The sequence below is a fragment of the Crassostrea angulata genome, chromosome 7 (assembly GCF_025612915.1).
Source record: "Crassostrea angulata isolate pt1a10 chromosome 7, ASM2561291v2, whole genome shotgun sequence".
NCBI lineage: Eukaryota > Metazoa > Mollusca > Bivalvia > Ostreida > Ostreidae > Magallana > Magallana angulata.
The window spans coordinates 28,653,062-28,677,526 of NC_069117.1; the positions used below are offsets into that span (position 1 = coordinate 28,653,062).

Here is a 24,465-nt window from a genome sequence, read left to right on the forward strand (position 1 = left end):
CTTTTTCTTCTGTTTTGTGTTTCAATAATCAATCCGTTCTGTAGAGCTTCGTCAATATAAGGCAGCGTCAATGAGGCGACAGGCAGAGTTAAGGGGCTCACTCGCCAAGGAAGTGCCTAAGCACCCACATTATTGGAGAAACAGGCGTTGAATAAGACAAAATAATTGTTCGATCTAACCCGTATTTAGCTATTAATTTTAACACGTCGATTTTGACACACTCGACGCTATATATACGTATTGTCTATCTTTGCTATGTACGGATTTTGAATTAGAAATCATATGAACCCCGCTTGGTTCGTCTTATATGTTATTGACAATTTAATCACCATGTACTTCACGTGGATTTAAACAATGTTTGTTTACAGGAAAGATTTATAATGAAGAAATAAGCTGGTTATGACTTATGAATAAAAGGATTGGTTCTGCGCTTCCCATTTATCGTTGATGATGATAAACAAAAACAATCATTTAAAATAAAGTTATCTACCGATATTTTAATTACAACCACTGCGGATATTTTCCTCCATTTCTTCAATATTCCGATTGTGTGTAGACAGTCCTTAATAAAAATTTAATTTCTTGATGATAAGAATATGTAGACATTTTGATTATCGAGAATCTGCAATATACACAAATAACGATAATACTTGGTTTTATGATTACGATCTGATTAAGTCTCGTGCATTGTGTGTCGCAACTTTTATATCCATGTGAGCGAATTTTCTTTTATCAAAACGTTTTTGACAATGCTTTTAATTCTCACTGTCTTTCAAAAGTAAAGATATTCGAAAAGAAAACGTTGTTGGTCAATGGAGAGAAAAAAACGGGTTCAAAGTCTTTCGTCGATTTTTATGGTCCCAGATTGCCTTTTGAACATATTAAATTATTTATTTCAAGATCTTTAAGTACAAGGATACTGATGCTAATTCGGAACTAATCAGGCTGATCGATGGCTTAAGGGCTAGAGTTAGCGCCACTTCCTGTCCCACGCACTTCCTGTCTTAGCTTTCCCCTAACAGATCTATCACAGAGAGAGGACAGATGCTGGTGCATTTATAGAAAAGATGGAATGAAAATTATTAAAAAAAATACAAAAAATACAGTCAGGACTTATATCTCAAAATAAAATTCAGTTTTTAAAATACATTGGTATCTCTTTTTATGTTATTTTGTGTGTATTTTGTTTGATTGATGGGTTAATTCCTTAATGCACTTTAGATATATTTGCTGTTGTTTGTTACAATACATGTGATCGCTCTTATAGACTCAACGTCTTTTCCGAAGAGTCGGTCCCTCTTTTCGGACCGCCTCTTCCCTCGCCCCCTGTGTTCCATGACGCCGATGAGTTCCGAGAATTTCTTCTCGTCAAATGTAAGCACTTCTCAAATACATGTATTAGCTATCAAATAATTAAAATGAAGGATTAGCAAAAGATAACGTGTTATTCTGCTTGGCATGCAAATCGTCATCCAAGAAGCATTTCACAAAGTATTTCTTGATTTATTGGAATGTGTGATACATGTAAATCTACATATGGTCACTAATAGATGTAACTGTTTTATGATACTTTTGCATGGATGTTCACTTGTTTCATGTATTTTATATCGAGTGTTAATCGAGTGTTTTGATATATTATTTGTGCATGGGATATCGTTTCAGTGATAAATGGCGAGAAAGCCGCCGTTAACAATCCTTTGTTTGCCCAGAAACGAGAAAGAACTCTAGAGATGCTGATAAAGAATATACACCAGGGATATATGATGGAAACCAATAAGGTAACGTATATAGTCTTATTTTATGTTAGATATCACTCAATATTCTCTATTGATGAAAAAGAGCATCACACGTTCTGGCTGCAAACAGACAAAATATACAACGCAAATAATAAAAAGAAACGAAAACATTTCTGCTGTTAGCATGGAAACCGTCAGTTTGAAAAGAAAATTAGATTTGGATTTATAATTTGATCAAGGATAAAATATTAATTTCTATGAAACTGGAACAAGGGTTTTTATCTCCTTTCAAAGCGTAAAGATTGCAAAGGCCGGTAATAAAAGCCATTACTACGCACGTGTATGAAATCAATTTGAAATTAAATTTAAAATGAATGAAAATTTGATTTTTTTCCCCATAAGCTAAAGATACATTTGTTCAAAACTGTTTTCTCCGTCATTTTTATTAGCTGTACAGAAGAGCTTTTAGCGATGTGATTCAAGACGCCCACATCTCCAGAAAAGAAGAAGCTAGACGCAGCGAGTATGTTAGAGTGGGCCAGGTAAAAAGACTAATGTCGAAAGTCGGTGTGCATTTGTTTGGTTGAAATTAAAGTGTCAACATTTAGTTACGGTCGCAAGTCTTCCTTTCAGACCTTAAAAGTGAAAACGATTTTGAAAGGTGATGCTCCAACAAGTTTAGTCACAACCGGACTTCTTAAACGAGAGGCAAGTACAATCGACTGATTTTATACTCCATGTTATTTTTTCGCTTTTAAATTTCATAAGATTCTTTACGTGAATAATTTTATCTCTGGTGAATGGTATATATAGTGCGCAAATTACAAAACTTTTACAAAATAGTTTGTGAACTTATTTTGAACCTTTTCTTCTACAAGATATAAATCGCTGTCAAAAAAGCAAGGTCTCCCTGTCATGTGTTTAAAAGTGTATGAGTGTTTGATTGGTTCATTGTCTTTGTATTGTAGCCATGGGAACCGCAGTCATTCTGTATGGATTTCCCTCATCCAATTATTTGCGGCGATTCTTGGGGTACGTCGATCACACGCGACTTAAATTTGTTATTTGTCAAGGGCCTTTGTTTTTAAAGAGTTTTTGTGTTTGGAGTCAAGTTGTTATTCGAGAGATGTGAAAAAAAAAAATGAAGACAAATGCGATAGCACGTGTTATCGTGTAACACGTTGGTAACAGCCTCAACAAAATTTTATTTATGGCCGATCTGAAAAGAAGATTATTTTTTATGAAATATCTTAATGCGTTTCTGATAATAAACTTTCGGGCCCCACATCATTGTCCTTATTGATTTTTGTTTTCTTTCAGGGGACAACAAATTAATATTATCAACGGAAAATGGCACCTTTATCGTAGAAGGTAATGTTGCCGCGACGTCAAAGAAAAAAATGAGAAATGATTTCGTTGAAATCAATTTCAATTCATTCGTACAGAATTTTAAATCATCATCTTATCATACTGGGTTTTTTTCCAGAGGGTCTAAATCATCGATCAATATTTGATAAGTCTGTCCCTGTTAAACAGCTGGATGTTGTGGAAGCTCACAACCTTTTGATTTTTAGATGCGACAAAGGTACGGAGATCTATCAAATGCATATTAAGTATATTCAACTATTGATTTACAAGATCAGCGTTTTTTTCAATATTAATGTCCTTTCATCAAAACAGGTAAAGAGGGAAAGATCTACGTGTACAGATTGAATGACTTTGAAGGAGAGATGTTGGATAAAGTTACAAGGGGAAAGGCAGAATGCAGGGAAAACAGAATCGAGAAAACAAAGGGTATCGGAAGATAATTCATTCCAAACTAAAACAACTCTCAACTTTAATGCACCATAGTTTCACTTTTTAAAAAAAAATAAAGCTAATAGCATACATCTAATATCATACACAAAATAAATTCATGATTCGTTTTCTCGATGATTTCAGTTTGTAGTTATTATATTTTTTAAAGTGGGTGGTTTTATATCGCTACAAAAGGCGGATGTAGCACACATCTCCAAAGGTACAGTCACACAAAAATGTACTTTAAAATATGTTTAATCAGGTTGCCATCTGTACGCCCTGAGCAGGCAAGGGGCCAGCCATCTAAGAATGGTGGTGGCGATTCAGAAACGTCTCCTGTTGTTTTCCTGGAAGCATTCCGTGGCTTGGTCTACGTGGTGTCCAACTGTTGACTTCGAAATCGTGGATGGCTTCAACTTCGTTCGAGTACGTACAGTTTCCGAGTTATATTGTAAATAATGTGCGATGGCAAAAAAATAAATTAAAATTCTTATTCAGTTGATAACTGTTTACTATAAATTTTGCTGATCAGAATCATATCCCCCATGTATTATGAATGCTCTAGTGAATGATGTGTGTTTGTGTGATTACTTATAAATTGCCTGTTGCGTGTTTTAACACAGGAACTACAGGCCTTTGACTCGCCCCAACTGATAACGCTGATCGATGGCGTTCGAGATGACAACCAGATCTGTGTTGGATACAAGAACCAGTTTGACCTAATAAATGAGAAAAATGGAGACACTTTGCAACTGTACCAGGTGGAGGCAAATAAGGTAAACCCAATTATTCATTGTTGCCATAAATGAACGTCAGTGACATATTATATTTCTTCTGTTCTCGAGAAACATTTAGCATATTTATGATGGCCAATTATAAGGATAGCCTCAGATGCCATTTTTCCTAAGCCCTTAAACGCAACATTATATTTGTATTCATATCGGAATTCGTGTTGATACATAAAATCGTTACAATCTTTAATATTAAAAAGAAAATGCGCACTTTCACCTGGACGACGACGTAGAAGCTATATAATCAATTTCAAATCAACTTCAAAAAGGGTACAGTTGTATGATAAGTCTTATATCAAGACATCTCCCCTCATTAAAGCTGGACAGTTAAGTTGCAATCATAGCTTGGTTTAAGTGGACCGAATGATAAAAGGATCAATAAAAGCATCATAGTCTTCGACATTCAGGTCAATCAATTTGAAACAGAGTTATTAAAAAAATCTACTGAAATTGTGAATATGCCAATATGAAAGCAAGGGGGTGAAACAGATCATGATTTTTCTGGTATTCATACATGTAGAAAATTGGCTCATATGTATTTTTGTTTTTGTTTAAACAATATTTTATTTCAAAATGAAATAAGATCGGACAGCAGGCATAGCCTATTTTTGTCATTTCCCTTTACTTATATACATATTTTATATGTATGTTAGTTTACATATAAATCTTTTGCACCAGCCTGTTGATAAACAATCATCTGCTCCACCTCTTTCTCGGAATCGTTCATTGTTTCCTGTGTTTAGCATTATCTTAAATTTCAGCGAAAATAGCTGAAAACATACTGACATGCGATCAATTCTCGCCAAGGACCGATTAACCGATTTTTTGTATATTATTTTATGTATAATGACGCAACAGTGCACTGGCGAGAAGTGGTCCATGGCGAGAATTGGTCATGTGCCAGTATGGTACATTTATTATTTTTGTAAAGAAATAGTGTCAATATGACCATGAGTAGTCTAAGGGTGATTTGAATATGAATGAGTATGTTTTATATTACCTAGAATGTATGGGTGGTTTTTGGAACCATCGGCATTTTATATAAATGAAGCTTTGATGTGCACAAACTTCTGTTGAACAAGTATAATTATAAATTTCCACATGTTTGACAAGTTTGTTGTTTAATAATATTTTGTTAACAGATCTTGCGTAAACGGAAAATAGAGGTTAGAGCCTTAGCTGCAACACAAATGCTTCACTCTTTTGCGCATATTCTTCCGCAATGACACTAACATTTCATTTAAATTATATAACTAGAAATAAAACGTACCTGAAAGAAATGTGAAAACCTTAACGTAGGCAGAAGGCAAATGAAATTATCTAAGTAGTAGAATTATTAATAGTTTATTTATTCAACCTTATGCCTCATGATGAACTGAACTGAAACATTCTAATGAAACCAAAGATTATTTGTAAATACCTATTTAAAGAGAGTAATTTCCTTTTCTATATTTGGAACATTAATAAATAGTCTCTTTTTATTGGGGGCATTTTTGTTTCAACCGTAGTGCTCCATAGTGTGTTATATAAGCAGAAATTGCAATCTTTAGCCAGCTTGTAATACAGCATATTATACCAAGCGATTTTCATTAACATAGCTTCTTTTTATAATTTAAGCGAAGCTACTATGTTTGATTATAGATGTACTTAAAACGAATTTCTAGGTTAACTTAGTAGCAGCTTTGGATATATATGAAGATGAAGAGTCAGAATTACTTCTGTGTTACAATCGTGAGTAGATTTTGTGGTTAAAAACATTTTGGGAATTTTTAAACATATTTTAAGAATTACCAAAAGTTTGGCTATGACTTAAACTTATTTTGCAGATGTAAGTCATTTCCAAAAGCTCTCAGAGGAAACATCACATGATTTCGACTTCAACTGGAACTCGGAGCCAAGTGACATAGGTAGAGAAAACTTAGACTGAATAACTATAGTATATAATGTGGCCATCAGTCAATGACAATTAAGCTGAAACATTGTGTTAAAATGTGCACATGGTACATGTAATACCTTTTTTTAAAACCTTGCTTTACTTTCAGTTTGCGCATTCCCTTATGTGATGGCCTTTACCGCCGACTCCATAGAAATCCGCCTCATCATCAATGGCAACCTTGTCCACGCCATGTCTCAGCCTGGATTGTCTCTGATTACATCGAAGGTAACCAAGCATCATGCACATTCACCTGTATTCATCTCTCTCTCTCTCTCTCTCTCTCTCTCTCTCTCTCTCTCTCTCTCTCTCTCACACACACACACACACACAGACCTTTAATCACATTTTCAGAAAATAGTTCATTAGTTTATTTTTTTCAACCTGGCTATCATGATTATAGTATTTTATCTATTTTAATATTGATTTATTTGAATTATTGGTTCTGATACAAACATTCTGGTATGGCTAATTTTTGTCACTACAGTGTGATATCTACTTCTGCACGTTGGCTGGTCCGGGTGGCTCACCAAAAGAGAAATCGACAGAACAGAGATACACACCCCCTTCATCCCCATCTGGTAGGCTCAAATTAAATTTGAAATAATTTTTCTCACCAATTTGTTTTTAACATCGGAACAATGTGTTTTACACACCTTTTCGTTTTGTTTAGCCAAAACCCTGCGCCCTCCCCAATACATTTACAAAATCCCTCTCTCGTGCCTTGCTGGGCAAATGACGACAACTGACAAGTCCCCCATGAATCCAACGCCTCCTCACCAGTCTACTCTTCTGGCCCCAGTGGCTCAAAATGGCGATCGGTCACCTAGCAACAAGCGCCGAAGCCCTCTGTTGAGAACCAAGTGCATTCATCCAAGTGGCGAAAAGGTATAGCAGCTGTAGTGTCTCTCCTTGTATTTCTTGACAGTGAGTATAACCAAATATCGTCGTTAATAATATTCTGCTAATTGTCCTGTCTAAAGTTTTATTCTTGGAGAATTTCATCATTTTTACTTTTTGTGGTTTTTTTTAAAAACAAAGACTGCTAGTGACAGGCACGATTCGTCGGGATCCGATTCAGGAATATCCATTCTTAGACCGGGGAACAATAGTTCACCTCCTGACAGCCCGTATCAACAGACAATATGTACCCTGGACTTTACACAGCAGGAAACGGACCTAGTTTAGCACGTCATGGCGTATATATGTGGTGCAAGCAAGACATATTACGTAGCGCATTTTCATATTATGAAGGTGCATGTGCCTTAACCATGTTCAATCAACGACAGTGGATGCTAACTGGTACTGAGGCGTCAGATAAACAATATTCGGAAGATTACAAGGCCACGCGTCTAAACGAAAGCTACTGAAGGTTTCCGATGACGTTGCTCCTTATTTTCATTTGATACACCGGTGGCACCTGATCATAAATATTATTAATTAACTAAGATGAGGATGTTGCATTTGTGTTATTTTTGCTGGCCTCAGAGCGGATAACTGTATAGTTTTATAGATTATTTTCATTCTGTTTTCTTTCCATTGAATTATTATTAAAAAAAAATTTGAATTTTTTCTTGAAATATGGTGCTATATCTACAAATGTGATGTGATTAAGAACGGATCTGGAGAAGGGGAGCAATGAATTGAATAGTGTTTGAATAGATTTTTTCAATACCTCGTTTTTTTTTTTGCCTTGTAAGTAGATAGCATCGTTATGTATATATTACAGTATGACAAGTCAAACATTGGATATCGTACTTGGAAAAAGAGAGAGTTTTTTTTCTCCTTGAAAAGTTGGTGCAATATAGTAGGTATATAAATAATTAATTTTTTAAATGGTATGGTTTGTTATATGGATTTTTACTGTGCTTTCAGTTAATTGAAAGGGAAGGGATACTCGAAATGAATGAGATTTTCTAAAACCGATATATAAATGCGCTTTCAGCATTTTAAGAAATTTTATTGGATTTTACTGAAGGATGACCTAGCAGATGATATGTAGCTTTCCTTAAATGGATTTGACATTATCTTAAAAATTGAGCACTTTTTCTTCTCAAATCTTTCTAGAAATTTTTTTTTTAAGTTTCATATACACTTGGATTTTACTCATTTTGAATTTTAAAGAAAAAAATATTTTGATTTTTAAAGACGATTGATTCCTCTACATCATTTCGTTGTTCATAATACATAGGACGTTCAAGCAAATAAAATAAAGTGTTCAACCCTGTTCAATCATCGGATCGTCACATTATAATATTAAACATTTTGAAAAGTATCAGTATTAAGCAAAGAATAAATGCTTATTTTTCTCCTGTAGTTTTTTTCATCTACGTGCCGAGAAGTTAAGTCGTCAATTTGCCTTTTTGTTTCATATCCATGAAAACATTTCAATGACTCAGGTTCATAGAGATTTTTTCCTGTTATTTGCACATGAACGTCATAATATATATTTTGTTCCCTTCATATGTTGTTTATTTTTGTGTTCTGTTTTTTTCCTAGATATGTTTATCAGAAATAAATTTATTACATATGTTTCAATGTTTTTGTGTATTTTTTCTAATGCAAGTTTTACGCGGTATTCCGTATTCCATATAAAACAAAGAATACTAGTATATCACCGCTACATTGTATGTACATGTATTCCTCTTGTTGTTGATCCTGACTGATATATGTAATGGCCAAAACAAAGTATCACGCACTGAAGTAACATGGTCACGATTTGAGCCTAAATCTTTCTAAGCGCATCCCCCCACCTCAAAAAAAGATGCTTTACTAAGAAATTACAACAGTTAAAATTTGAAAGTTATTTGTCAAGTTTGAAGCGAGCTACAGAGCTCACAATGCTGTGTTTTGCAAACATAAACAACTAATAGCTACTTTTACACTGCATTTCAGTGACGTTTCCAGGACACCGAAATCTTTAATCGACGAGAATTAAGTTGTTTTGTACGATTTACCAAATTTCCAAGAAATACATGACAAGCACTTTAGATTGTTCTTCCTGATTGCAAAATTCAGTCAACTCATGCTCAAGATAATGAAGGATTTTCCGCTGGCTTACAATTTGACTCTTGAGCCGAACACACTTGGAATTCTGTTCGGATAATAATGGATCATTTCTAATCATTACCTCTTGTTGTTTAAGCTTTGATAGATCTTCTACTAAAACAACACATGTCCGCGTTAACTGACGTGACTTTATCATAAGAAAATCAATGTAACATGAATTTCGAATTTCTTTTATTTTTTATGATCAATCCACATCTCTGTAAATTGCACGATTCATTATGATGAATCTGGGTCTGTGCGATTCGAGTGTCCATAAACAATTTGCCAGTTTGCAGTCCTTTGAGAAAACCAGAAGTACGATCATGTTTATTATATTGATCAAATTACATATGTTTTTCGTGTAGGTATCATAAATATTAGGTTATAATTTTATCTAGAACAGTTCGATGTCGCTAAGAAACAGGTTTTTAGATCCACGATTTGATTAGTTGATTACGTCTTGGCTTTCGTAGGTTCAATTTGTTAGTTAATTTTGCTAACAAAGTCTAGTACACATATGCAAGGTTTTCTCTCACAGTGTTATAATACTTGAAAACAATCAATTCGCGTGGGGGGGGGGGTTACAATTTGAGGTCGCGCGTTGAAGTTTTTGAGGAAGACATAATTTCAAAATGAATTAGTACTGTCATTTAATGTTCGGTTTATTGCTGCTTTGTTGTCAATGAACACGATAATTCAATGATTTATTCTCAACAATATTAAGGAATGTATCTGAATGTTCACAAAGTCAAACCGATCATATAACCAAAAATTTACATTCAGTGTATATTTCCTCATATGTTTGCATTGGAAATCTGCGACGTTATGAATCTATGAATACACTTTGATAACTCATGCGGCATGTGCAGAAATATAAACGTCTTCACGTGTTTTGATTATATTTATTCTTGTAAAATTAAATGAACCGTTCAATCTTACATAACCAATTTGATATATACTTTTGAAAAATAATCATTAAATCATATCTAATCCTTACTAAAAAATAATTTTCTCTACAAAGTTTCTGGCACTGTATTTTTAGTCGCGGAAGCGAACTAAATAATATGTAAAATGGCTGTTCCATGTATGTTTCAGATCCCTGGCTGAGTGCGTATATAATGGCTTTAAAGTGACAATACACATATATTAAAAAAAAAAAAAAAGAGACATCAGTATGAATATAAATATAAGCATTGAATGCTTATTTTTGGATGTCGTTGGTCCAGTAACACAACATGCGGTACAGACAAATTGTTTTATACCACGCTAACGTGAGGTATTCAATTTATCTGCACCTCTTGGTGTGTTATATTAAAGGACCAACAACATCCAAAAATAAGCATTCAGTGCTTAAATGATTATATCAGTTTATTCAAATTTGACCATCTTGTTATCGCATCAAGGTCAGGACAAGGTCACGACCTTTTTCCTCAACTTAAAGGATGATAAAAAAAAATGTAGTTACAATGTATTTGCAGTTATGTAGACATCTGTTTAAGATATGACGTTTCTATTCTTCCATGAAATGATAGAATATCATAATGTGAATCAGCTAATACTACTTAATTGGAATAAGAATGTATTTAAACAAAAATTAATATAGGTAAGCCTGCATTTCCTCTATTTTGTCTTAAATTTTGAAGATATTTTTATTATGTTTTATGCTTCCAATATTAGAATATTTCTGATTTTTACATATTATGAAGATCTTTTATAGATATATAAATTGACAGAAACGCTAATATATTGACCATTCAATAAGAGAGAAAATCCGATTAAAGTGATTTTTTCACACAAATCTATTTATTATAATAGAATGAGCGCTTAAAAAACTAATGAAAATGTTATTTGATAGGCAAATCATATTTTAAAAATATATTCTGAAACCCAAATATCTTATCAATAGTTCACATTAGTTGACAAAATCCAACATTAATGTTATTGTTAAAAAAAAAGCTAAATGGACTGATGGATCTACAGCAATTTTGAATTGCAATAACATGTGAGATTTTTCTTTTTTTTTTTTTTTTTCAAAGATCCGCCAAAACTATAGTTCCTTTTAGATTCTAAACTTTGATTATTTCTATTGTATGATAGTACAAAATAATTTCTTAGTATAAAAGAAAGAAAAATATGATATTTTTATTTCATTTCCTCTTGATTTAATGAACACTTCATCAAATGTATTTTTCAAATGGCAATTCGAAAACCAGAAAAGATACATTTCTTAAAACCCAAAAGTAAGTTTGAAATTTACTATTACAATTTCAAGTTCATTTGTATATTAAATATTCTCGACTTGATACCAAATATTACTCCTTTGCACAACACAAGATTAAATTGTTGTAATTAGTTTAATTTCAGCTACAAAAATGACATGTTGATCTATAAAGAACACTTTCTTACGATCACTGTAAATACTTGTATACTAGTACTCTCACTTTGTTGGTGTAACATTGTCCCACAGAAATATCGTTCTCGTCATCCACCCACACACTAAAAGGCCAATATACCTCTTGTGGTGTGAGTAGTTTAGACAAGTACTGACCGTCCTAATCTATAATATGAACCGAGTCACTGATAAAATCAGAGACCAAGATGTGACCGATGACATCGGTAAATATACCCAAGGGACTAAACTCTGGCTTCTGACCTATGTAAGAGAACCTATATTGTCCGTTTTCACCACCACTATAGCATGTTAGTTAATATCTGATACACAGATATTACCATTGATGTTTTCTGTGATGTAGCGTGGATAACTATACAGTGCCTGTCCTTCGCTGTCCCTTTGTATGTTCTGTATTTCTTCTCCTTTCTTGTTGTACCTGGTGACTTTAGCCTCTTTACCATTTACCATCCCGACCAGTATGTCCCCGTTGACGTGGGAGGAGTGTATGCTTATTGGTGTCCATTGTCCTGTTTTAAGGAATTCAATTTCTGTATCATTTGAATACATTGTTATAGCTGTTTATGTAAGTATACATCAGATCCCCGTCTTGTGTGACTGTATGGTAGCTATGTTTACCACCGGTTTGTATCCTCTGCAGCAGATTTCCCTGTAGATCTGTATTGACAAGGTTACCGGTTAAATCACTTACCCAAAGTCTACCTGATTTATCTAGTGATATATGATATACACGATCTACACCTGGTACTTTGTACTTCCTAGCCTGTTTCAATTTCAATAATCGAATGTTCCATTTCGTTAACTTTTTCTACATTATCTGACAACATTGTATCCAGCAGACATTTTAATGATTCGGTTTCAGTCTTCATTGATGTTCTTATATCATCAATGATGTTTTTGATATCGTTGATATTTTCTTTTATATCTCTTCGCATATATTGTGAGTTTGCGATAAAAAGCTGATGTATTTCATAGATTTTTTCTGAATTTCTCTGAATAGATTATCTTTAAATCTTTTAGTTTGTGATTTCCGTGGTCTGGCATTGCACATTTGGAACATACTGGAACTTGACAGTCCCGACAAAATATGTCTATATCTTTATTTGGATGATCTTTGCATTTTTCCACAAGTAGTGGTATTTTGCGTTGTCGGTAAAGCCCCTTTCACAATTGGCGCTAAACTACTTTACACCACTTTGATGAAATTTTTTTTAGCTTCGCACGAGCTCTCGCATACGTTGCACGAGCTCTCACGTTCGTTGCATACGTTTTACTGGTCGCATGAAGTCTCCTCTGAATAGTGGACGTGTACACTATTCAGACACGACCGAACGCGTTCCAAATTATCGCAGTGCAACGCATGAACATTTACTTAGTACGAACGTTTTACAACGTTTTGTGTACTCGTGAGAGTGTTTCACGATTTATAAAGATCGTAAGATAAATCGCTGCTGTTTCATATATTCTCTGTTTAAGAACAAAAATTTACAGTATACATTTATTGCATGATGGTGAGGGAAATACATGTATGAAGATTTATTTCCTCAAGAAATATCATATTTCCCGAGGGCTTCGCCCGAAAAAAATGTTTTTTTTCTGGGGAATAAATCTTCATGTTTCGTGAACATTAATGCAATAAACGTTTTATTATTCCAAGCAACATATGATTACATAAAATACGTTGATTTCTAATAATGTTTGACTTTTCAACAGTCGCAACATTAACGTCGTGATTGTTTGATTTTCCATGTAGCTGTCTCACTATTCTGGCTTGGACAGTGCCATCTAAAATCGATATCTTTTTTTATCATTTTGATAAGTCACCTTGATATTGTCTATACCAGTAATGTATGATTAAAAGTTAGTACATATGAAAACCTAATTAATTATGCCATTGTATGACTATTTTGACATGAAAGACATGAATAACTGTTTAATAAGATATACTAGTACAAGTTATATTACTTTTATGATTCACCTTGTTTCGACAACTTTTAACATAAAGTCTCTTTTAATCAAAGTCGAACTCGGCGTAAAGTGAAACTAGACGAGATCCAAGATCTTAAGATACTTCCTAATTGTAGGTAGAAATAGACATATGGCCTTTGAACGGCAGATCATTCAGATCGTACGAATTTTTATTTGTCACATTTTATACCTATTGCAGATAATCAAAGGTGTATACGTTGCAGCTTGGCTAAATATTTTGATATATTTACATCAACCATGTATAATTACCTCTTTATCTTACGGAAAAATATAGTCAATTCATAGCTCTATAGAAACAGCCAAACTGAAATTTACACGCCCCATTTATCGATTGGTCTGAATCTACAGCGACCTAAGTAAACTCACGGACTGCACGAAATAATCATGATGATGCAAGACTCAAAGTCTCACAAGAGACGATTTGGCTGTTTCTTTTAGCTTACGTACTTATGTACATGTACATTTACAGTAATTTAGTGAATTTTACTAACTTTTCATAATCAAATTTTTGATTAGTAAAGAAAGATGTTAATATAAACATTAAATGCTTTCTTTGATGATTCATGCGGGTTATGAAGGTAGCGATCATTGCAGGAAAAATTAGAATAACCCGCTTACGCGGGTTATGTATTTTTCCTGCAATGTCGTTACCTTCATATCCCGAATGAATCACCAAAAAAAGCATTTTATTGTTTAAATGAATTTGAGTGCAGATACGTGTTGCGAACATTATTTTTTTTTTCGGATAAGAACTGCAATTTAACTTATACCGACGTATTAAATTGAGTTCAGTTCTTGTTATAATTACATGTAGAACTCATAACACCTGACTGACGTTATTTATTTTCTCGTAATCCATACCTAATAATACCAAGGTGTTATAAATGATTTGGTAAAGGGTATATTTTTATGCATTAATAGGTAAGGAGAAGATTTTTCATTCAGAAAATACATTACATAATGCAGTTGTCTGCGTTTGAACGATGCATAACGTTTTCAATGATATTTAGCGCAAATTAAGTGACCAATTTATGGCGAAAATATGTCACTTCTTTTCATAGCTATATGAAAAATACGCAATATACCTTTAACCAACATGTAAAATAAGGTAATAAAAGTAATGGAAAGGGTAAGTGAGTAGTTCTTGTTTCATTCAAACGAAAGTTTACTTTAACTTTACCGTCGCCTATCAGAGATCTAAAGAACAGTGTAAATAAATGAATCTGGGCGCATTTCACTTATTGTAAAACGTTCTGTTTTAAATCAACACTTTCTTTGTATTACGACGACTTAAATTAAAAATTACATATTATGAAATGTTGCAAAGATACGTCATTTGCAGCGCTATTATTATAAAATCATAAATATATTTAACACCTCCTGTAGTTGTGAGAGAATAATATAGAATACTTTCATATGATATATAGGTCATGTGAGCCAGATGTTATGTAAATCAACATTATATGAAAAGTTCCTGTTTGGGAGGGTAACAGTTGAAATTGTCACCCCGAGAGGCGGACGTTGACATTGGGGTCAGTTTCAACTGTTACCCTCCAAAACAAGCACTGATTATTTTATTATACCAAATATCTTAATTTAAAGAAAACTTTACTGCTTTTATATAGGAATGATGTGAATTTTACGGCAAACCTTACGCGCGTGATTTACATGTACACGCATGTAACAATTCGTTGTGTTAAACCGTTGCCAAGTGTGTTGCTTACGCTGAGGGTAATACAATGGATTATAAACTGCGTCTAAGCCAATCAGATTTCAGTATTTAACATTAAGTATAATAATATTAAGTGGCAACTACACTCTAAATACGTGCCACTATGATAAATACTTAAAAAAGAATTACAATTTATTAGCTGCAGATTTATACATGTCATAGACATGTCATCTTATTTTGGTAGCGTAAATCTAAATGTATTTGTAATAACGAAGTGTTGACATTAGTTTTCTTACAATTCAAATTTATACCAAAATCTTAAAAATTGTTTTAAAAAGCTCTTTCAGGATCGATTTGTCAAAAAAATAAAAATTATGTGAATTAGATGTTCATTTGCTCAGAATCTATAGAATTCCGGAGAATACTTTTAACAACATAGAGCATTATGCTTTAAAAATGTTGATTATCAAAATAATATCTTAGCTTTAAGTTACTTTCGTTAAATAAAATCCACTAATGTTTAATAAATGTATACTACTCTGCATGGGAAGCTGTTTTAAAGTTCATTATTGGCATAGTTTTAATTCACCATGTATACTGATCAATGCCATCTTGTTATTCCAATTATAAAAAGCTCCGAGTTTGTTCTGTGATTGCATGGTGGGTAATAGCACGATAAAAGTTTTTGAAGTCTATTGGATTCCAGCTATTTAAATTTCTATAGTAGTGAAATATTTTGAACGCCATAAAATCAATTTACCATAAAATCAACCACCTAAAATTTGGGGGGAGGGGGGCCTAAAAGAAGCTACATTAATATACATTATCGCTACAAATTGATCGCTTTGTAAACAATCAAAATGCTTGCACTTCCTTCGTTATTATGCAATCTTTCGCAACACTTACTATAATTAGATATGAATGCACCAGTAAAGTCAAACACTTATCCAAGTGTTTCATTTGAATTTGTATCTATTGTATTCCGGTATGCCTACTACATTTATATGTTACGCTTGTAGAAAATTAATTTTTATTAGTAGGTTAAGTAAAAAAATATCTGCATTGCTAGCTACCTTCATAGTCTAAATGAACCGACAAAACGGTTTACCGTTTATATAAATCTGCCTTTTAATTAATTATTCAATTCATCATCCATAAAAATGTGAGTAATACATGACAAGCACTTTATAGATTGCAAAATTCAGTCAACTCCTGCTCAAGATAACGAAGGATTTTCCGCTGGCTTACGATTTGACTCTTGAGTCGAACACTCTTGGAATTCTTTTTGGATGATAATGGATCATTTCTTATCATTGGCTCTTGTTGTTTAAACTTTGATAGATCTTCTACTAAAAGCAACACATGTCCGTGTTAATTACGTGACTTTATCATATGGAAATCAATGCACCATATTTTTATTTTTATTTTCTCTATTATAACTACTCAATCCCTATATCTGTGAATCTCTGTCCCTGTGATTTAGGTTAACAAATAAATATAAATATTCTTATTCATTTATAAATATTTTGCCAGTTTAATATTTACAATCAAATGAAAAACAAGTACATGTTTATTATATCAATTATCTTACGTATGTAATTGTATTTCTCAAATTTAAAGTTGTTAAACATATAATACTTTATATACTATTTTCGTTACCATGAGTAGGTATCTGTTTGTTATAAGGACAGTTGGGTGGATCTGTGTGTTTTTATGTCACGTGACATGGTCATACATGTACATGTATAAATAGTAAGTGCGCGCTTTTTAAAGTCCCTTTACCGCTCGTTGAAACGTAGCTATATTAAGTGAAAAATAGAAACCAGTACTTATCAATTATAAATTATTGGATATAAATAGTACAGTATGAATATAGAATAATAAATGTGTTGTGTTTTTACGGTATTTTTTTTTTTCGGTATAATAATTTTTGTTGTTGATGTGTTTGAAATTGTAATTGAAAATGTGTTTTAAATAAACGGTTTAACGAGAATCATTCCATGTCTTTGTTTTCTGTTGTTAGTTTTTTTTCGATTTATGGTAATACATATGTTAAAGACATAATTATTTTATATTCGGACGAACAGAGTGAGAAAAATTATATAAAAACCAGCCGCAATTCGCGAAGTTTGCGGTCGCGTAAACGTTTTTTAGGTTGTCTCAATACTTTTAAAATTAATAAGTACTCTCTTTTAATGTTTGATTTATTACTGTATTGTTGTTCTTGAACTTCGTACTTTATTTTTTTTTTATTCTCAATAAGAAAAGGATCTTTCAAGTCACGGTAATCACTAACAGGCAAGAAAGAAAACTATGCATAAAATCCAAGTTTATTTTTAAAACTCTAAAGTTGTTTGGAATATACTAATACAATTCTAAATATGTTCAATAATTCTGTTATTAGTTTGATTTTAGTTATATGAATAATATATAGATCCACATGCATGTATATAAAATACTTTTCTTAAGATCGCTGTAGATACTTATACACTGTCACTGTGGCTGTGAAACATCTTCCCACATGGATATTGTTCTCGTCATCCACACACACACTACGGGAACAAAATATTTGTTGTGGTATGGGTAATTTAGACAAAAACTGACCGTCTTGATCCAGAATATGAACTGTGTTACTAATAAAATTAGAGAACATGATGTGACCGAGGACATCAGTATGTATACTAACTGGGAAAAAAGAATGATTCCTGACATCTGTAGGAGAACCTGTGTTGTCCTAATTTATCTACCACCACTACGGCTTGTTCGTAGAAGTCTGATGTACAGATGTCACCATTAATGTTTTCTGTGATGTAGCGTGGACTACTATACAGTGCCTGTCCTTCGTTGTCCCTCTGTATGGTCTGTATTTCTTCTCCTTTCTTATTGTACCTGGTGACTTTAGCCTCAAACCCACCCTTTATCATCCCCACCAGTATGTCCCCATTGATTTGAGAGGAGTGTATGCTGATTAGTGTCCAGCTTCCTGTTTTAATGAATTCAGTAACTGTATTGTCCAGTGCTAACCTATTGATAACTTTGTTGACTCTGTCTGTATAGATCAGATCTCCGTCCTGTGTGACTGTGTGGTATCCTGTATCATTGCCACTTGTTTGTATCTTCTGTAGCTGATTCCCCCGTAGATCTGCTTGGATAAGGTTACCTTTATCATCACTTACCCAGAGGGTGCCTGATTTACCTAGTGATACATGATTTACATGATCAACACCTGGAACTGTGTACTCCTTGACCTTGGTGACAAACGTAGACAGAGATAGCATTGATTCCAATTGTTCCTTTGTATGTTTTTCAACATCAGAACTATCATTGACCTTTTCATATTGTTCCTTAGTATGTTTGTCAACATCAGAAGTATCTTTGACGTTTTCCAATTGTTCCTTAGTATGTATGTCAATATCAGATTTCTCTTTGACATTTTCCAATCGTTTCTTTTGTATAGTTGTCAATATTTAAATCTAGCAAAGTTGATGATAGTAATAAAACTACTAATAACATGAATTTATGATATAAATGTTTCCTTGTATTATTCTGTGTAGAGGCAGTCTTCATGGTTATTATTTTTCTGCTCATTGGTTTAGTGTCAGGGGAAGTTACTTTACCCAAAAGTTTGGTGACATCTTCCTTGCTGTATACACCAGCAGTAAATACTGGAGGGGCTGGTTTGATGGTCTTTGGTGTCGCTTTAGTTTTTAACTTGTCAGAAAGAGAGAAGATGATGAAATTGTTATAAAGTTTAGTAGAGGACAGGTAGCCATTGAGCTCTTTTGACATGGTCCTCAAGATAGGAGATGTAATCTTGACAAGTTTTTTCTTGACTCTGAAAATTTTCAATGATTGACTCTTCAATTTTGTTAAATTGTTCTATGTTATCTGACAACAGTATATCCAGCAGACATTTTAACGATTCGGTTTCAGTCTTCATTGATCTTCTTATATCATCCATGATTTCTTTCATATGTTTGGCATTTTCTTTTATATCTCTCTGCATGTCTTGTGAATTGGGAATGAAAATCTGATGTATTTCACAGATTTTTTCAAGACAAAGAATGAATTTTTCTGAATAGATTATTTCTAAATCTTTTAGCTTGTGTTTTTGGTGATCTTGCATTGCACATTTGGAACATACTGGAACAGTCCTGACAGAGAATGTCTATATCTTTATTTGGATGATCTTTGCACTTCTCCACTGGTAATCGTATTTTTCGCTGTCGGTAAGGAACCACTTCATGGTTCTTGGTTTCCGGACTCTTCTGATGTTTATCCCTGCAGTGTTTACACATCGGTCGGTGACAGGGATTGCAGTAAAACTGACAGTTCTTCGTACAGTCTTCATTACCACACACCAAGTAGTGCTGGGCAACCACTGGTAGGTCTGGAACAGTATTTGGAACATCTGGCTTGGACAATGCCATCTGAAATCGATATTTTTTCATAATTTTGCTGAGTCCATTTGATTTTGCAGTAAGATAAAATCGATTGTTTGTACAAATGAAAGCCTATTTAGGTAATTATGTGTGTACAATTGTATGACTATTTTTGACATTAATGATTGTTTCAATCGATATATACAAGTAATTAGTTTTATGACACACCTTGTTCCGACAAATCTTTACGTAAAGTCTCGCAATATCAAAGGTTAACTTTGCGTGATGCGAGACTATGCGAGATCTTTTGACACTTCCTATATGTATGTTAAAATAGCCATATGGCCTATTAAAGGCAAATCAATTAGATCGTACAAATTTTTATCTGTCACATTTTTATACCTAGTACAGATAATCAAAGGGGTAAACGGCGTAGCTTGGCTAATATTTTGATATGAATTAGAGTGCAGATATTTGTTGGGAATAAAAAAGAATTTCGGATTAGAACTGCAATTTAACTCATACCGACAGAGTAAAAAGTATTGTTATTGTTGTTACATATAGAACGCACAACACGTGCCTTGCGTTATTTTTTTTATGAAAAGAAAAAAATATATCTACACCTAATAATACTTACGTGTATATTATTATTTGGTAAAGGGGATATTTTTATATTTTATAGGGTAAGGGGTATATATTTCATACGAAAAAATTACATAATGCAGTGGTCTGCGTTTGAACGATGCATGGCGATTTCAACGCTACTGCGCACGAGCGCAAATCAGTTGCTCAGAATCTATAGAATTCCGGCGAATATTTAGTAACTACGAAGAGCAATATGCCTTAAGAATGTCGATTAACATCATATTCTCTAACTTAATTTTGAGTTAATTTTATTTTATTTTAATGTTTTAAAAACACTTTTTATTGCATATTACTCCACATGTGAAAAGAGTGTCTTGCATGTTGATAACGTTCAGATCAATGTTCATCATGTCGTTCCGAGTATGTTGCATGTTTACATGTTAGGTACTAGCAAGATAAAAATCTTTTGGATTCCAACTGATGACATTTCTGTAATAATGAGATAATTTGAACATAAAATCAATTTTTTAATTAATCAACCACCTAAAATTGGGGGGGGGGGGGGGGCAAAAAGCTACATTAATTTACATGTGCTTTAACCTTAACCTAAAAATTGAAAGCGTGTTTTATTTTAGTTTGTATAAATTTAATCCGTTGCACCTACTTCATGTGTATGTCACGCTTGTAGAAAATTGATTGAAACACTAACATTCTTTCTTATACACGATATTTTCTTTATTCTCAGCAAGATAAGGATCAAGATAAGGATCTTTAAGGCCTAAAAATCACTAAGATTTAAAAATGAAACATTACTATTACATGCATACATGTTTATATTTCAAAACCCAGATTTAAGTCGTTTGGAATGTACTATACGTATACGATTTTAACTTTGTTAAGCAATATTGAAACCAAATATTACTCTTTTGCAAAACACAAGATTAAATTTGTTGAAAATAGTTTATTTTAATTAGCTATATAAATAACATGAATATCATACATGTATGTATATTCAATACTTTTCTTATGCGAAATATCATTGTAAATACTTGTACACTGTCACTTTGTTAGTGTTACATTGTCCAACATGAATATCGTTCTCATCATCCACCAATAAACTTATGGGACAATCTAATTCTTGTGGTGTGAGTAGTTTTGACAAATATTTACCGTTCTGATCTAAAATATGAACAGAGTCCTCATAAAATCAGAGACCAGAATGTGACCGATGACATCATTACGTATACCATAGGGGGGATTTCTTTGACCTCTTTGACCTCTGACCAGTGTAGGAGAATCTGCGTTGTCCTGATTTATTTACCACCACTACGGTTTTGTTGTCATAATCTGATGTACAGATATCACCGTTGATGTTTTCTGTGATGTAGTGTGTTGTACCATACAGTTCCTGTCCTTTGTTGTCCTTCTGTATGTTCTGTATTTCTTCTCCTTTCTTGTTGTACCTGGTGACTCTAGCCCCTCCACCATCCTTTCTCATCCCCACCAGCATGTCCCCGTTGATGTGGGAGGAGTGTATGCTGATTGGTGTCCAGTCTCCTGTTTTAATGAATTCAGTAACTGAATTATCAAGTGTTACCTTATTAATGACCTTGTTTCTTTGTCCGTATAGATCAGATCCCCGTCTTGAGTGACTGTGTGGTAGCCATATTTACCACTAGTTTGTATCTTCTGTAGCTGATGTCCTTGTAGATCTGTTTGGACAAGGTTACCGGTTAAATCACTGACCCAGATTCTACCTGATTTACCTAGTGATATATGATATACACGATCTACACCAGGTACTGTGTACTCCCTGACCTTGATGACAGAGGAAGACAGAGAGTGTATTGGTTTCACTTCCAATTTTTCTCATCGTTTTTCAATTGTTCGCTTGTATGGTTTTCTATATTTGAATCAGGCAAGGATGATAATAAAAACAAAAAAATTATAGATAAAAATAAAAAATAAAATAAATGTCTACTTGTACTATAATGCTTTGTTGAAGCAGTCTCCGTGGGTTTCATTTTTCTGTTCTTTGTAGTAGTGTCAGGAACAGTTACTCTACCAAAAAGTTGGTGACATCCTCCTTGTTGTATTTACCAGCAGTAAATTCTGGAGGGACTTGTGTGGTGGTCTCCGGTATCGGATTGATTTTTAGCTGATCAGAAAGAGAGAAAATGAGTGGATTGTTACTAAGTTTAGAAGATGACAGGTAGCCATTGAACTCTTTGACACGGTCTTTAAGATAGGAGATGTAATCTTGACACGTTTTGTCTTGACATTGAAGATTTTCAATTGTTGAATGTTCCATTTCGTTAACTTGTCCTGTTTTATCTGACAACACTGTATCCAGCACACATTTTAGCGCCTCGGTTTCATTCTTCATTAATCTTCTTATATCATCCATGATGTCTTTTATATCTTTGATATTTTCTTGTATATCTCTCTGCATACCTTGTGAATTTGGGATAAAATACTGATGTATTTCATTGACTTTTTCACGACATAGAGTGAATTTCTCTGAATATATTGTCTCTAAATCTTTTAGTTTGTGATTTTCATGGTGTTCCTTTGCACATCTGTAACATATTGGAGCTTGACAGTCCTGACAGAGAATGTTTATATCCTTATTTGGATGATCTCTGCATTTCTCCGCAGGTAGTTGCATTTTGCGTCTTTGGTAAGTGACCACTTCATGATTCTGGACTCACCTGATGTTTATTTCTGCATTGTTCACACAATTTTCGTGGACAATGATTGCAGTAAAATTGGCAGTTCTTGTTACATTCCTCATTATCACACACCAAGTAGTGCTGAGCAACCACTGGTATGTCTGGAACAGTGTTTGGAACATCTGCTTTGGATAATGCCATCTGAAATCGATATTTTTTTCATCATCTTGCTTAATTACCTTTGGTTTGCATTTATCTATTGTATACTCTATAATATTATCATATATGTAATTGAATGTTAGTTTGTGTCAATATAGTGCTTTTTTAATAGCTACATGTAGCTATCTGTGTACAAATGCATGATCATTTTTTACATGGAAGACATAATCATTAACTGTTTCAATGGATATATTTTAAAACTCACATTGTTTCGTCAGATTTTCACACACATAAAGTCTCGCTTAATCAAAGTCTATCTCGGCATGAAGCGAGATTATACGAGACCTTTAGATACTTTTCTAATTGTAGGTTTAAAAAAAAGCCATATAAACTTGTAACGGCAGATCAATCAGATTGTAGGAATTTTATCTGTCACATTTTGTTTCTATTTCAGATAATGAAATGTGTGTAGAGCGTAACCTGGATAAATAATTTGATGAAAATTCCACTGCAGATACGTGTTAAAATGTGAATATTAAAAAAAATACCGATTACAACTGTCACAGTAACTAAATCGGCGCTGTTCTTGTTTATCATGTTTATGTTTGATCGCACAAGCGTCTGACTTTATCTATTTTGTTGTAAAGAGAAAACACATCCCTAATATATCATTAGGTAAGGGGTATATTTTTATGTATAATAATCAAAAAATGTGTTTGAATTTTTATTCCATTTTTGCATAATCGTAATCTCTTTATGAAATGTTGCTAAATTGCGTCATTTAAAATAATTATAAAAACAACACTGTCTACTCGTGTAATGTCTCTTGGTTATATCTTAATATCTTAAAGTACATGTAAGGGCCAGGTGTTATGGACATCATATTTAAATATTATAATGTAACTGCACTCTACTTTTGATATATACATTTCACTACCTAGTTACAATTTATTATAATTATATTTGTCAATTATTTAATGCTTGAGCAGTCAATAGACCCGAATATTTTCCCTTGGTGTAGGGAACAGCTCAGTATGATCTATTGCCCAAGGCCAACGGTCGAGGGCAATAGATCATACTGAGCTATTCCCTGCACCAAGGAAAAAATTCGAGTCTATTGACTGTTCGGGCATGAAATAATTGTTATATTACCTAATTCCGTTTTTAGTATTTTGTGTTCACAATGACAAATTACATACTGAAGGTTTTCATACCATTATGCATCCAGGTCATTGTTAATCAATGCCAAGATGACCTAAAAGATAAATTTAAAGAACAATAGTAAAAAAAA

General features: G+C 33.3%; 2 protein-coding genes, 1 long non-coding RNA gene and 1 pseudogene across 11 annotated transcripts in view; 2 read left to right on the forward strand and 2 right to left on the reverse strand.

Moving 5' to 3' along the window:
- Positions 1-8,599, forward strand: part of LOC128155182 (GTPase-activating Rap/Ran-GAP domain-like protein 3) — a 130,044-nt gene extending 121,445 nt beyond the window's left edge. For 5 of the 7 annotated variants that reach the window (XM_052816773.1, XM_052816776.1, XM_052816771.1 and 2 more), the window contains 17 exons: positions 1,222-1,374; positions 1,663-1,778; positions 2,186-2,278; positions 2,370-2,444; positions 2,705-2,768; positions 3,057-3,107; positions 3,223-3,321; positions 3,417-3,530; positions 3,796-3,959; positions 4,157-4,309; positions 5,467-5,490; positions 5,989-6,055; positions 6,151-6,231; positions 6,367-6,485; positions 6,745-6,838; positions 6,931-7,145; positions 7,299-8,599. In XM_052816773.1, the coding sequence (XP_052672733.1) occupies positions 1,222-1,374; positions 1,663-1,778; positions 2,186-2,278; positions 2,370-2,444; positions 2,705-2,768; positions 3,057-3,107; positions 3,223-3,321; positions 3,417-3,530; positions 3,796-3,959; positions 4,157-4,309; positions 5,467-5,490; positions 5,989-6,055; positions 6,151-6,231; positions 6,367-6,485; positions 6,745-6,838; positions 6,931-7,145; positions 7,299-7,445 (1,829 nt within the window). In that variant the 3' untranslated portion in view covers positions 7,446-8,599. Of the gene's footprint in view, positions 1-1,221; positions 1,375-1,662; positions 1,779-2,185; positions 2,279-2,369; positions 2,445-2,704; positions 2,769-3,056; positions 3,108-3,222; positions 3,322-3,416; positions 3,531-3,795; positions 3,960-4,156; positions 4,310-5,466; positions 5,491-5,988; positions 6,056-6,150; positions 6,232-6,366; positions 6,486-6,744; positions 6,839-6,930; positions 7,185-7,298 lie in introns of all 7 variants that reach the window. The other 2 variants (XM_052816778.1, XM_052816772.1) reach the window with 2 other exon arrangements.
- A 9,314-nt stretch (positions 8,600-17,913) lies between these two features.
- LOC128155186 (uncharacterized) lies at positions 17,914-19,806 on the reverse strand (annotated as a pseudogene).
- Positions 19,807-21,289: 1,483 nt separating this feature from the next.
- On the reverse strand, positions 21,290-22,901 carry LOC128155189 (uncharacterized). Of its 2 annotated transcripts, none has more exons than XM_052816791.1 (2): positions 22,331-22,901; positions 21,290-21,900 (listed from the first exon to the last, which is right to left on the reverse strand). In XM_052816791.1, the coding sequence occupies exons 1-2, from the start codon at positions 22,365-22,367 to the stop codon at positions 21,581-21,583; spliced, it is 357 nt and encodes a 118-aa protein (XP_052672751.1). In that variant the 5' UTR covers positions 22,368-22,901; the 3' UTR covers positions 21,290-21,580. The 2 variants fall into 2 exon arrangements, with proteins under 2 accessions (XP_052672751.1, XP_052672750.1); XM_052816790.1 differs by having other exon boundaries at positions 22,325-22,901.
- On the forward strand, positions 22,442-23,745 carry LOC128155191 (uncharacterized). Of its 2 annotated transcripts, none has more exons than XR_008239555.1 (3): positions 22,442-22,555; positions 22,892-23,001; positions 23,629-23,745. It is a non-coding gene; the product is annotated as an uncharacterized LOC128155191 (long non-coding RNA). The 2 variants fall into 2 exon arrangements; XR_008239556.1 differs by having other exon boundaries at positions 22,892-23,023; positions 23,629-23,732.
- The last annotated feature ends 720 nt before the right edge of the window (positions 23,746-24,465 follow it).

Coding starts and splice junctions, on each gene's coding strand:
- LOC128155189 (XM_052816790.1), bottom strand. CDS start 22,367: ATGAAACCCACGGAGACTGCTTCAACAAAGCATTATAGTACAA. Junction 21,901..22,324: donor AACAAAGCATTATAGTACAA/GTAGACATTTAT, acceptor TCATTAAAACAG/GAGACTGGACACCAATCAGC.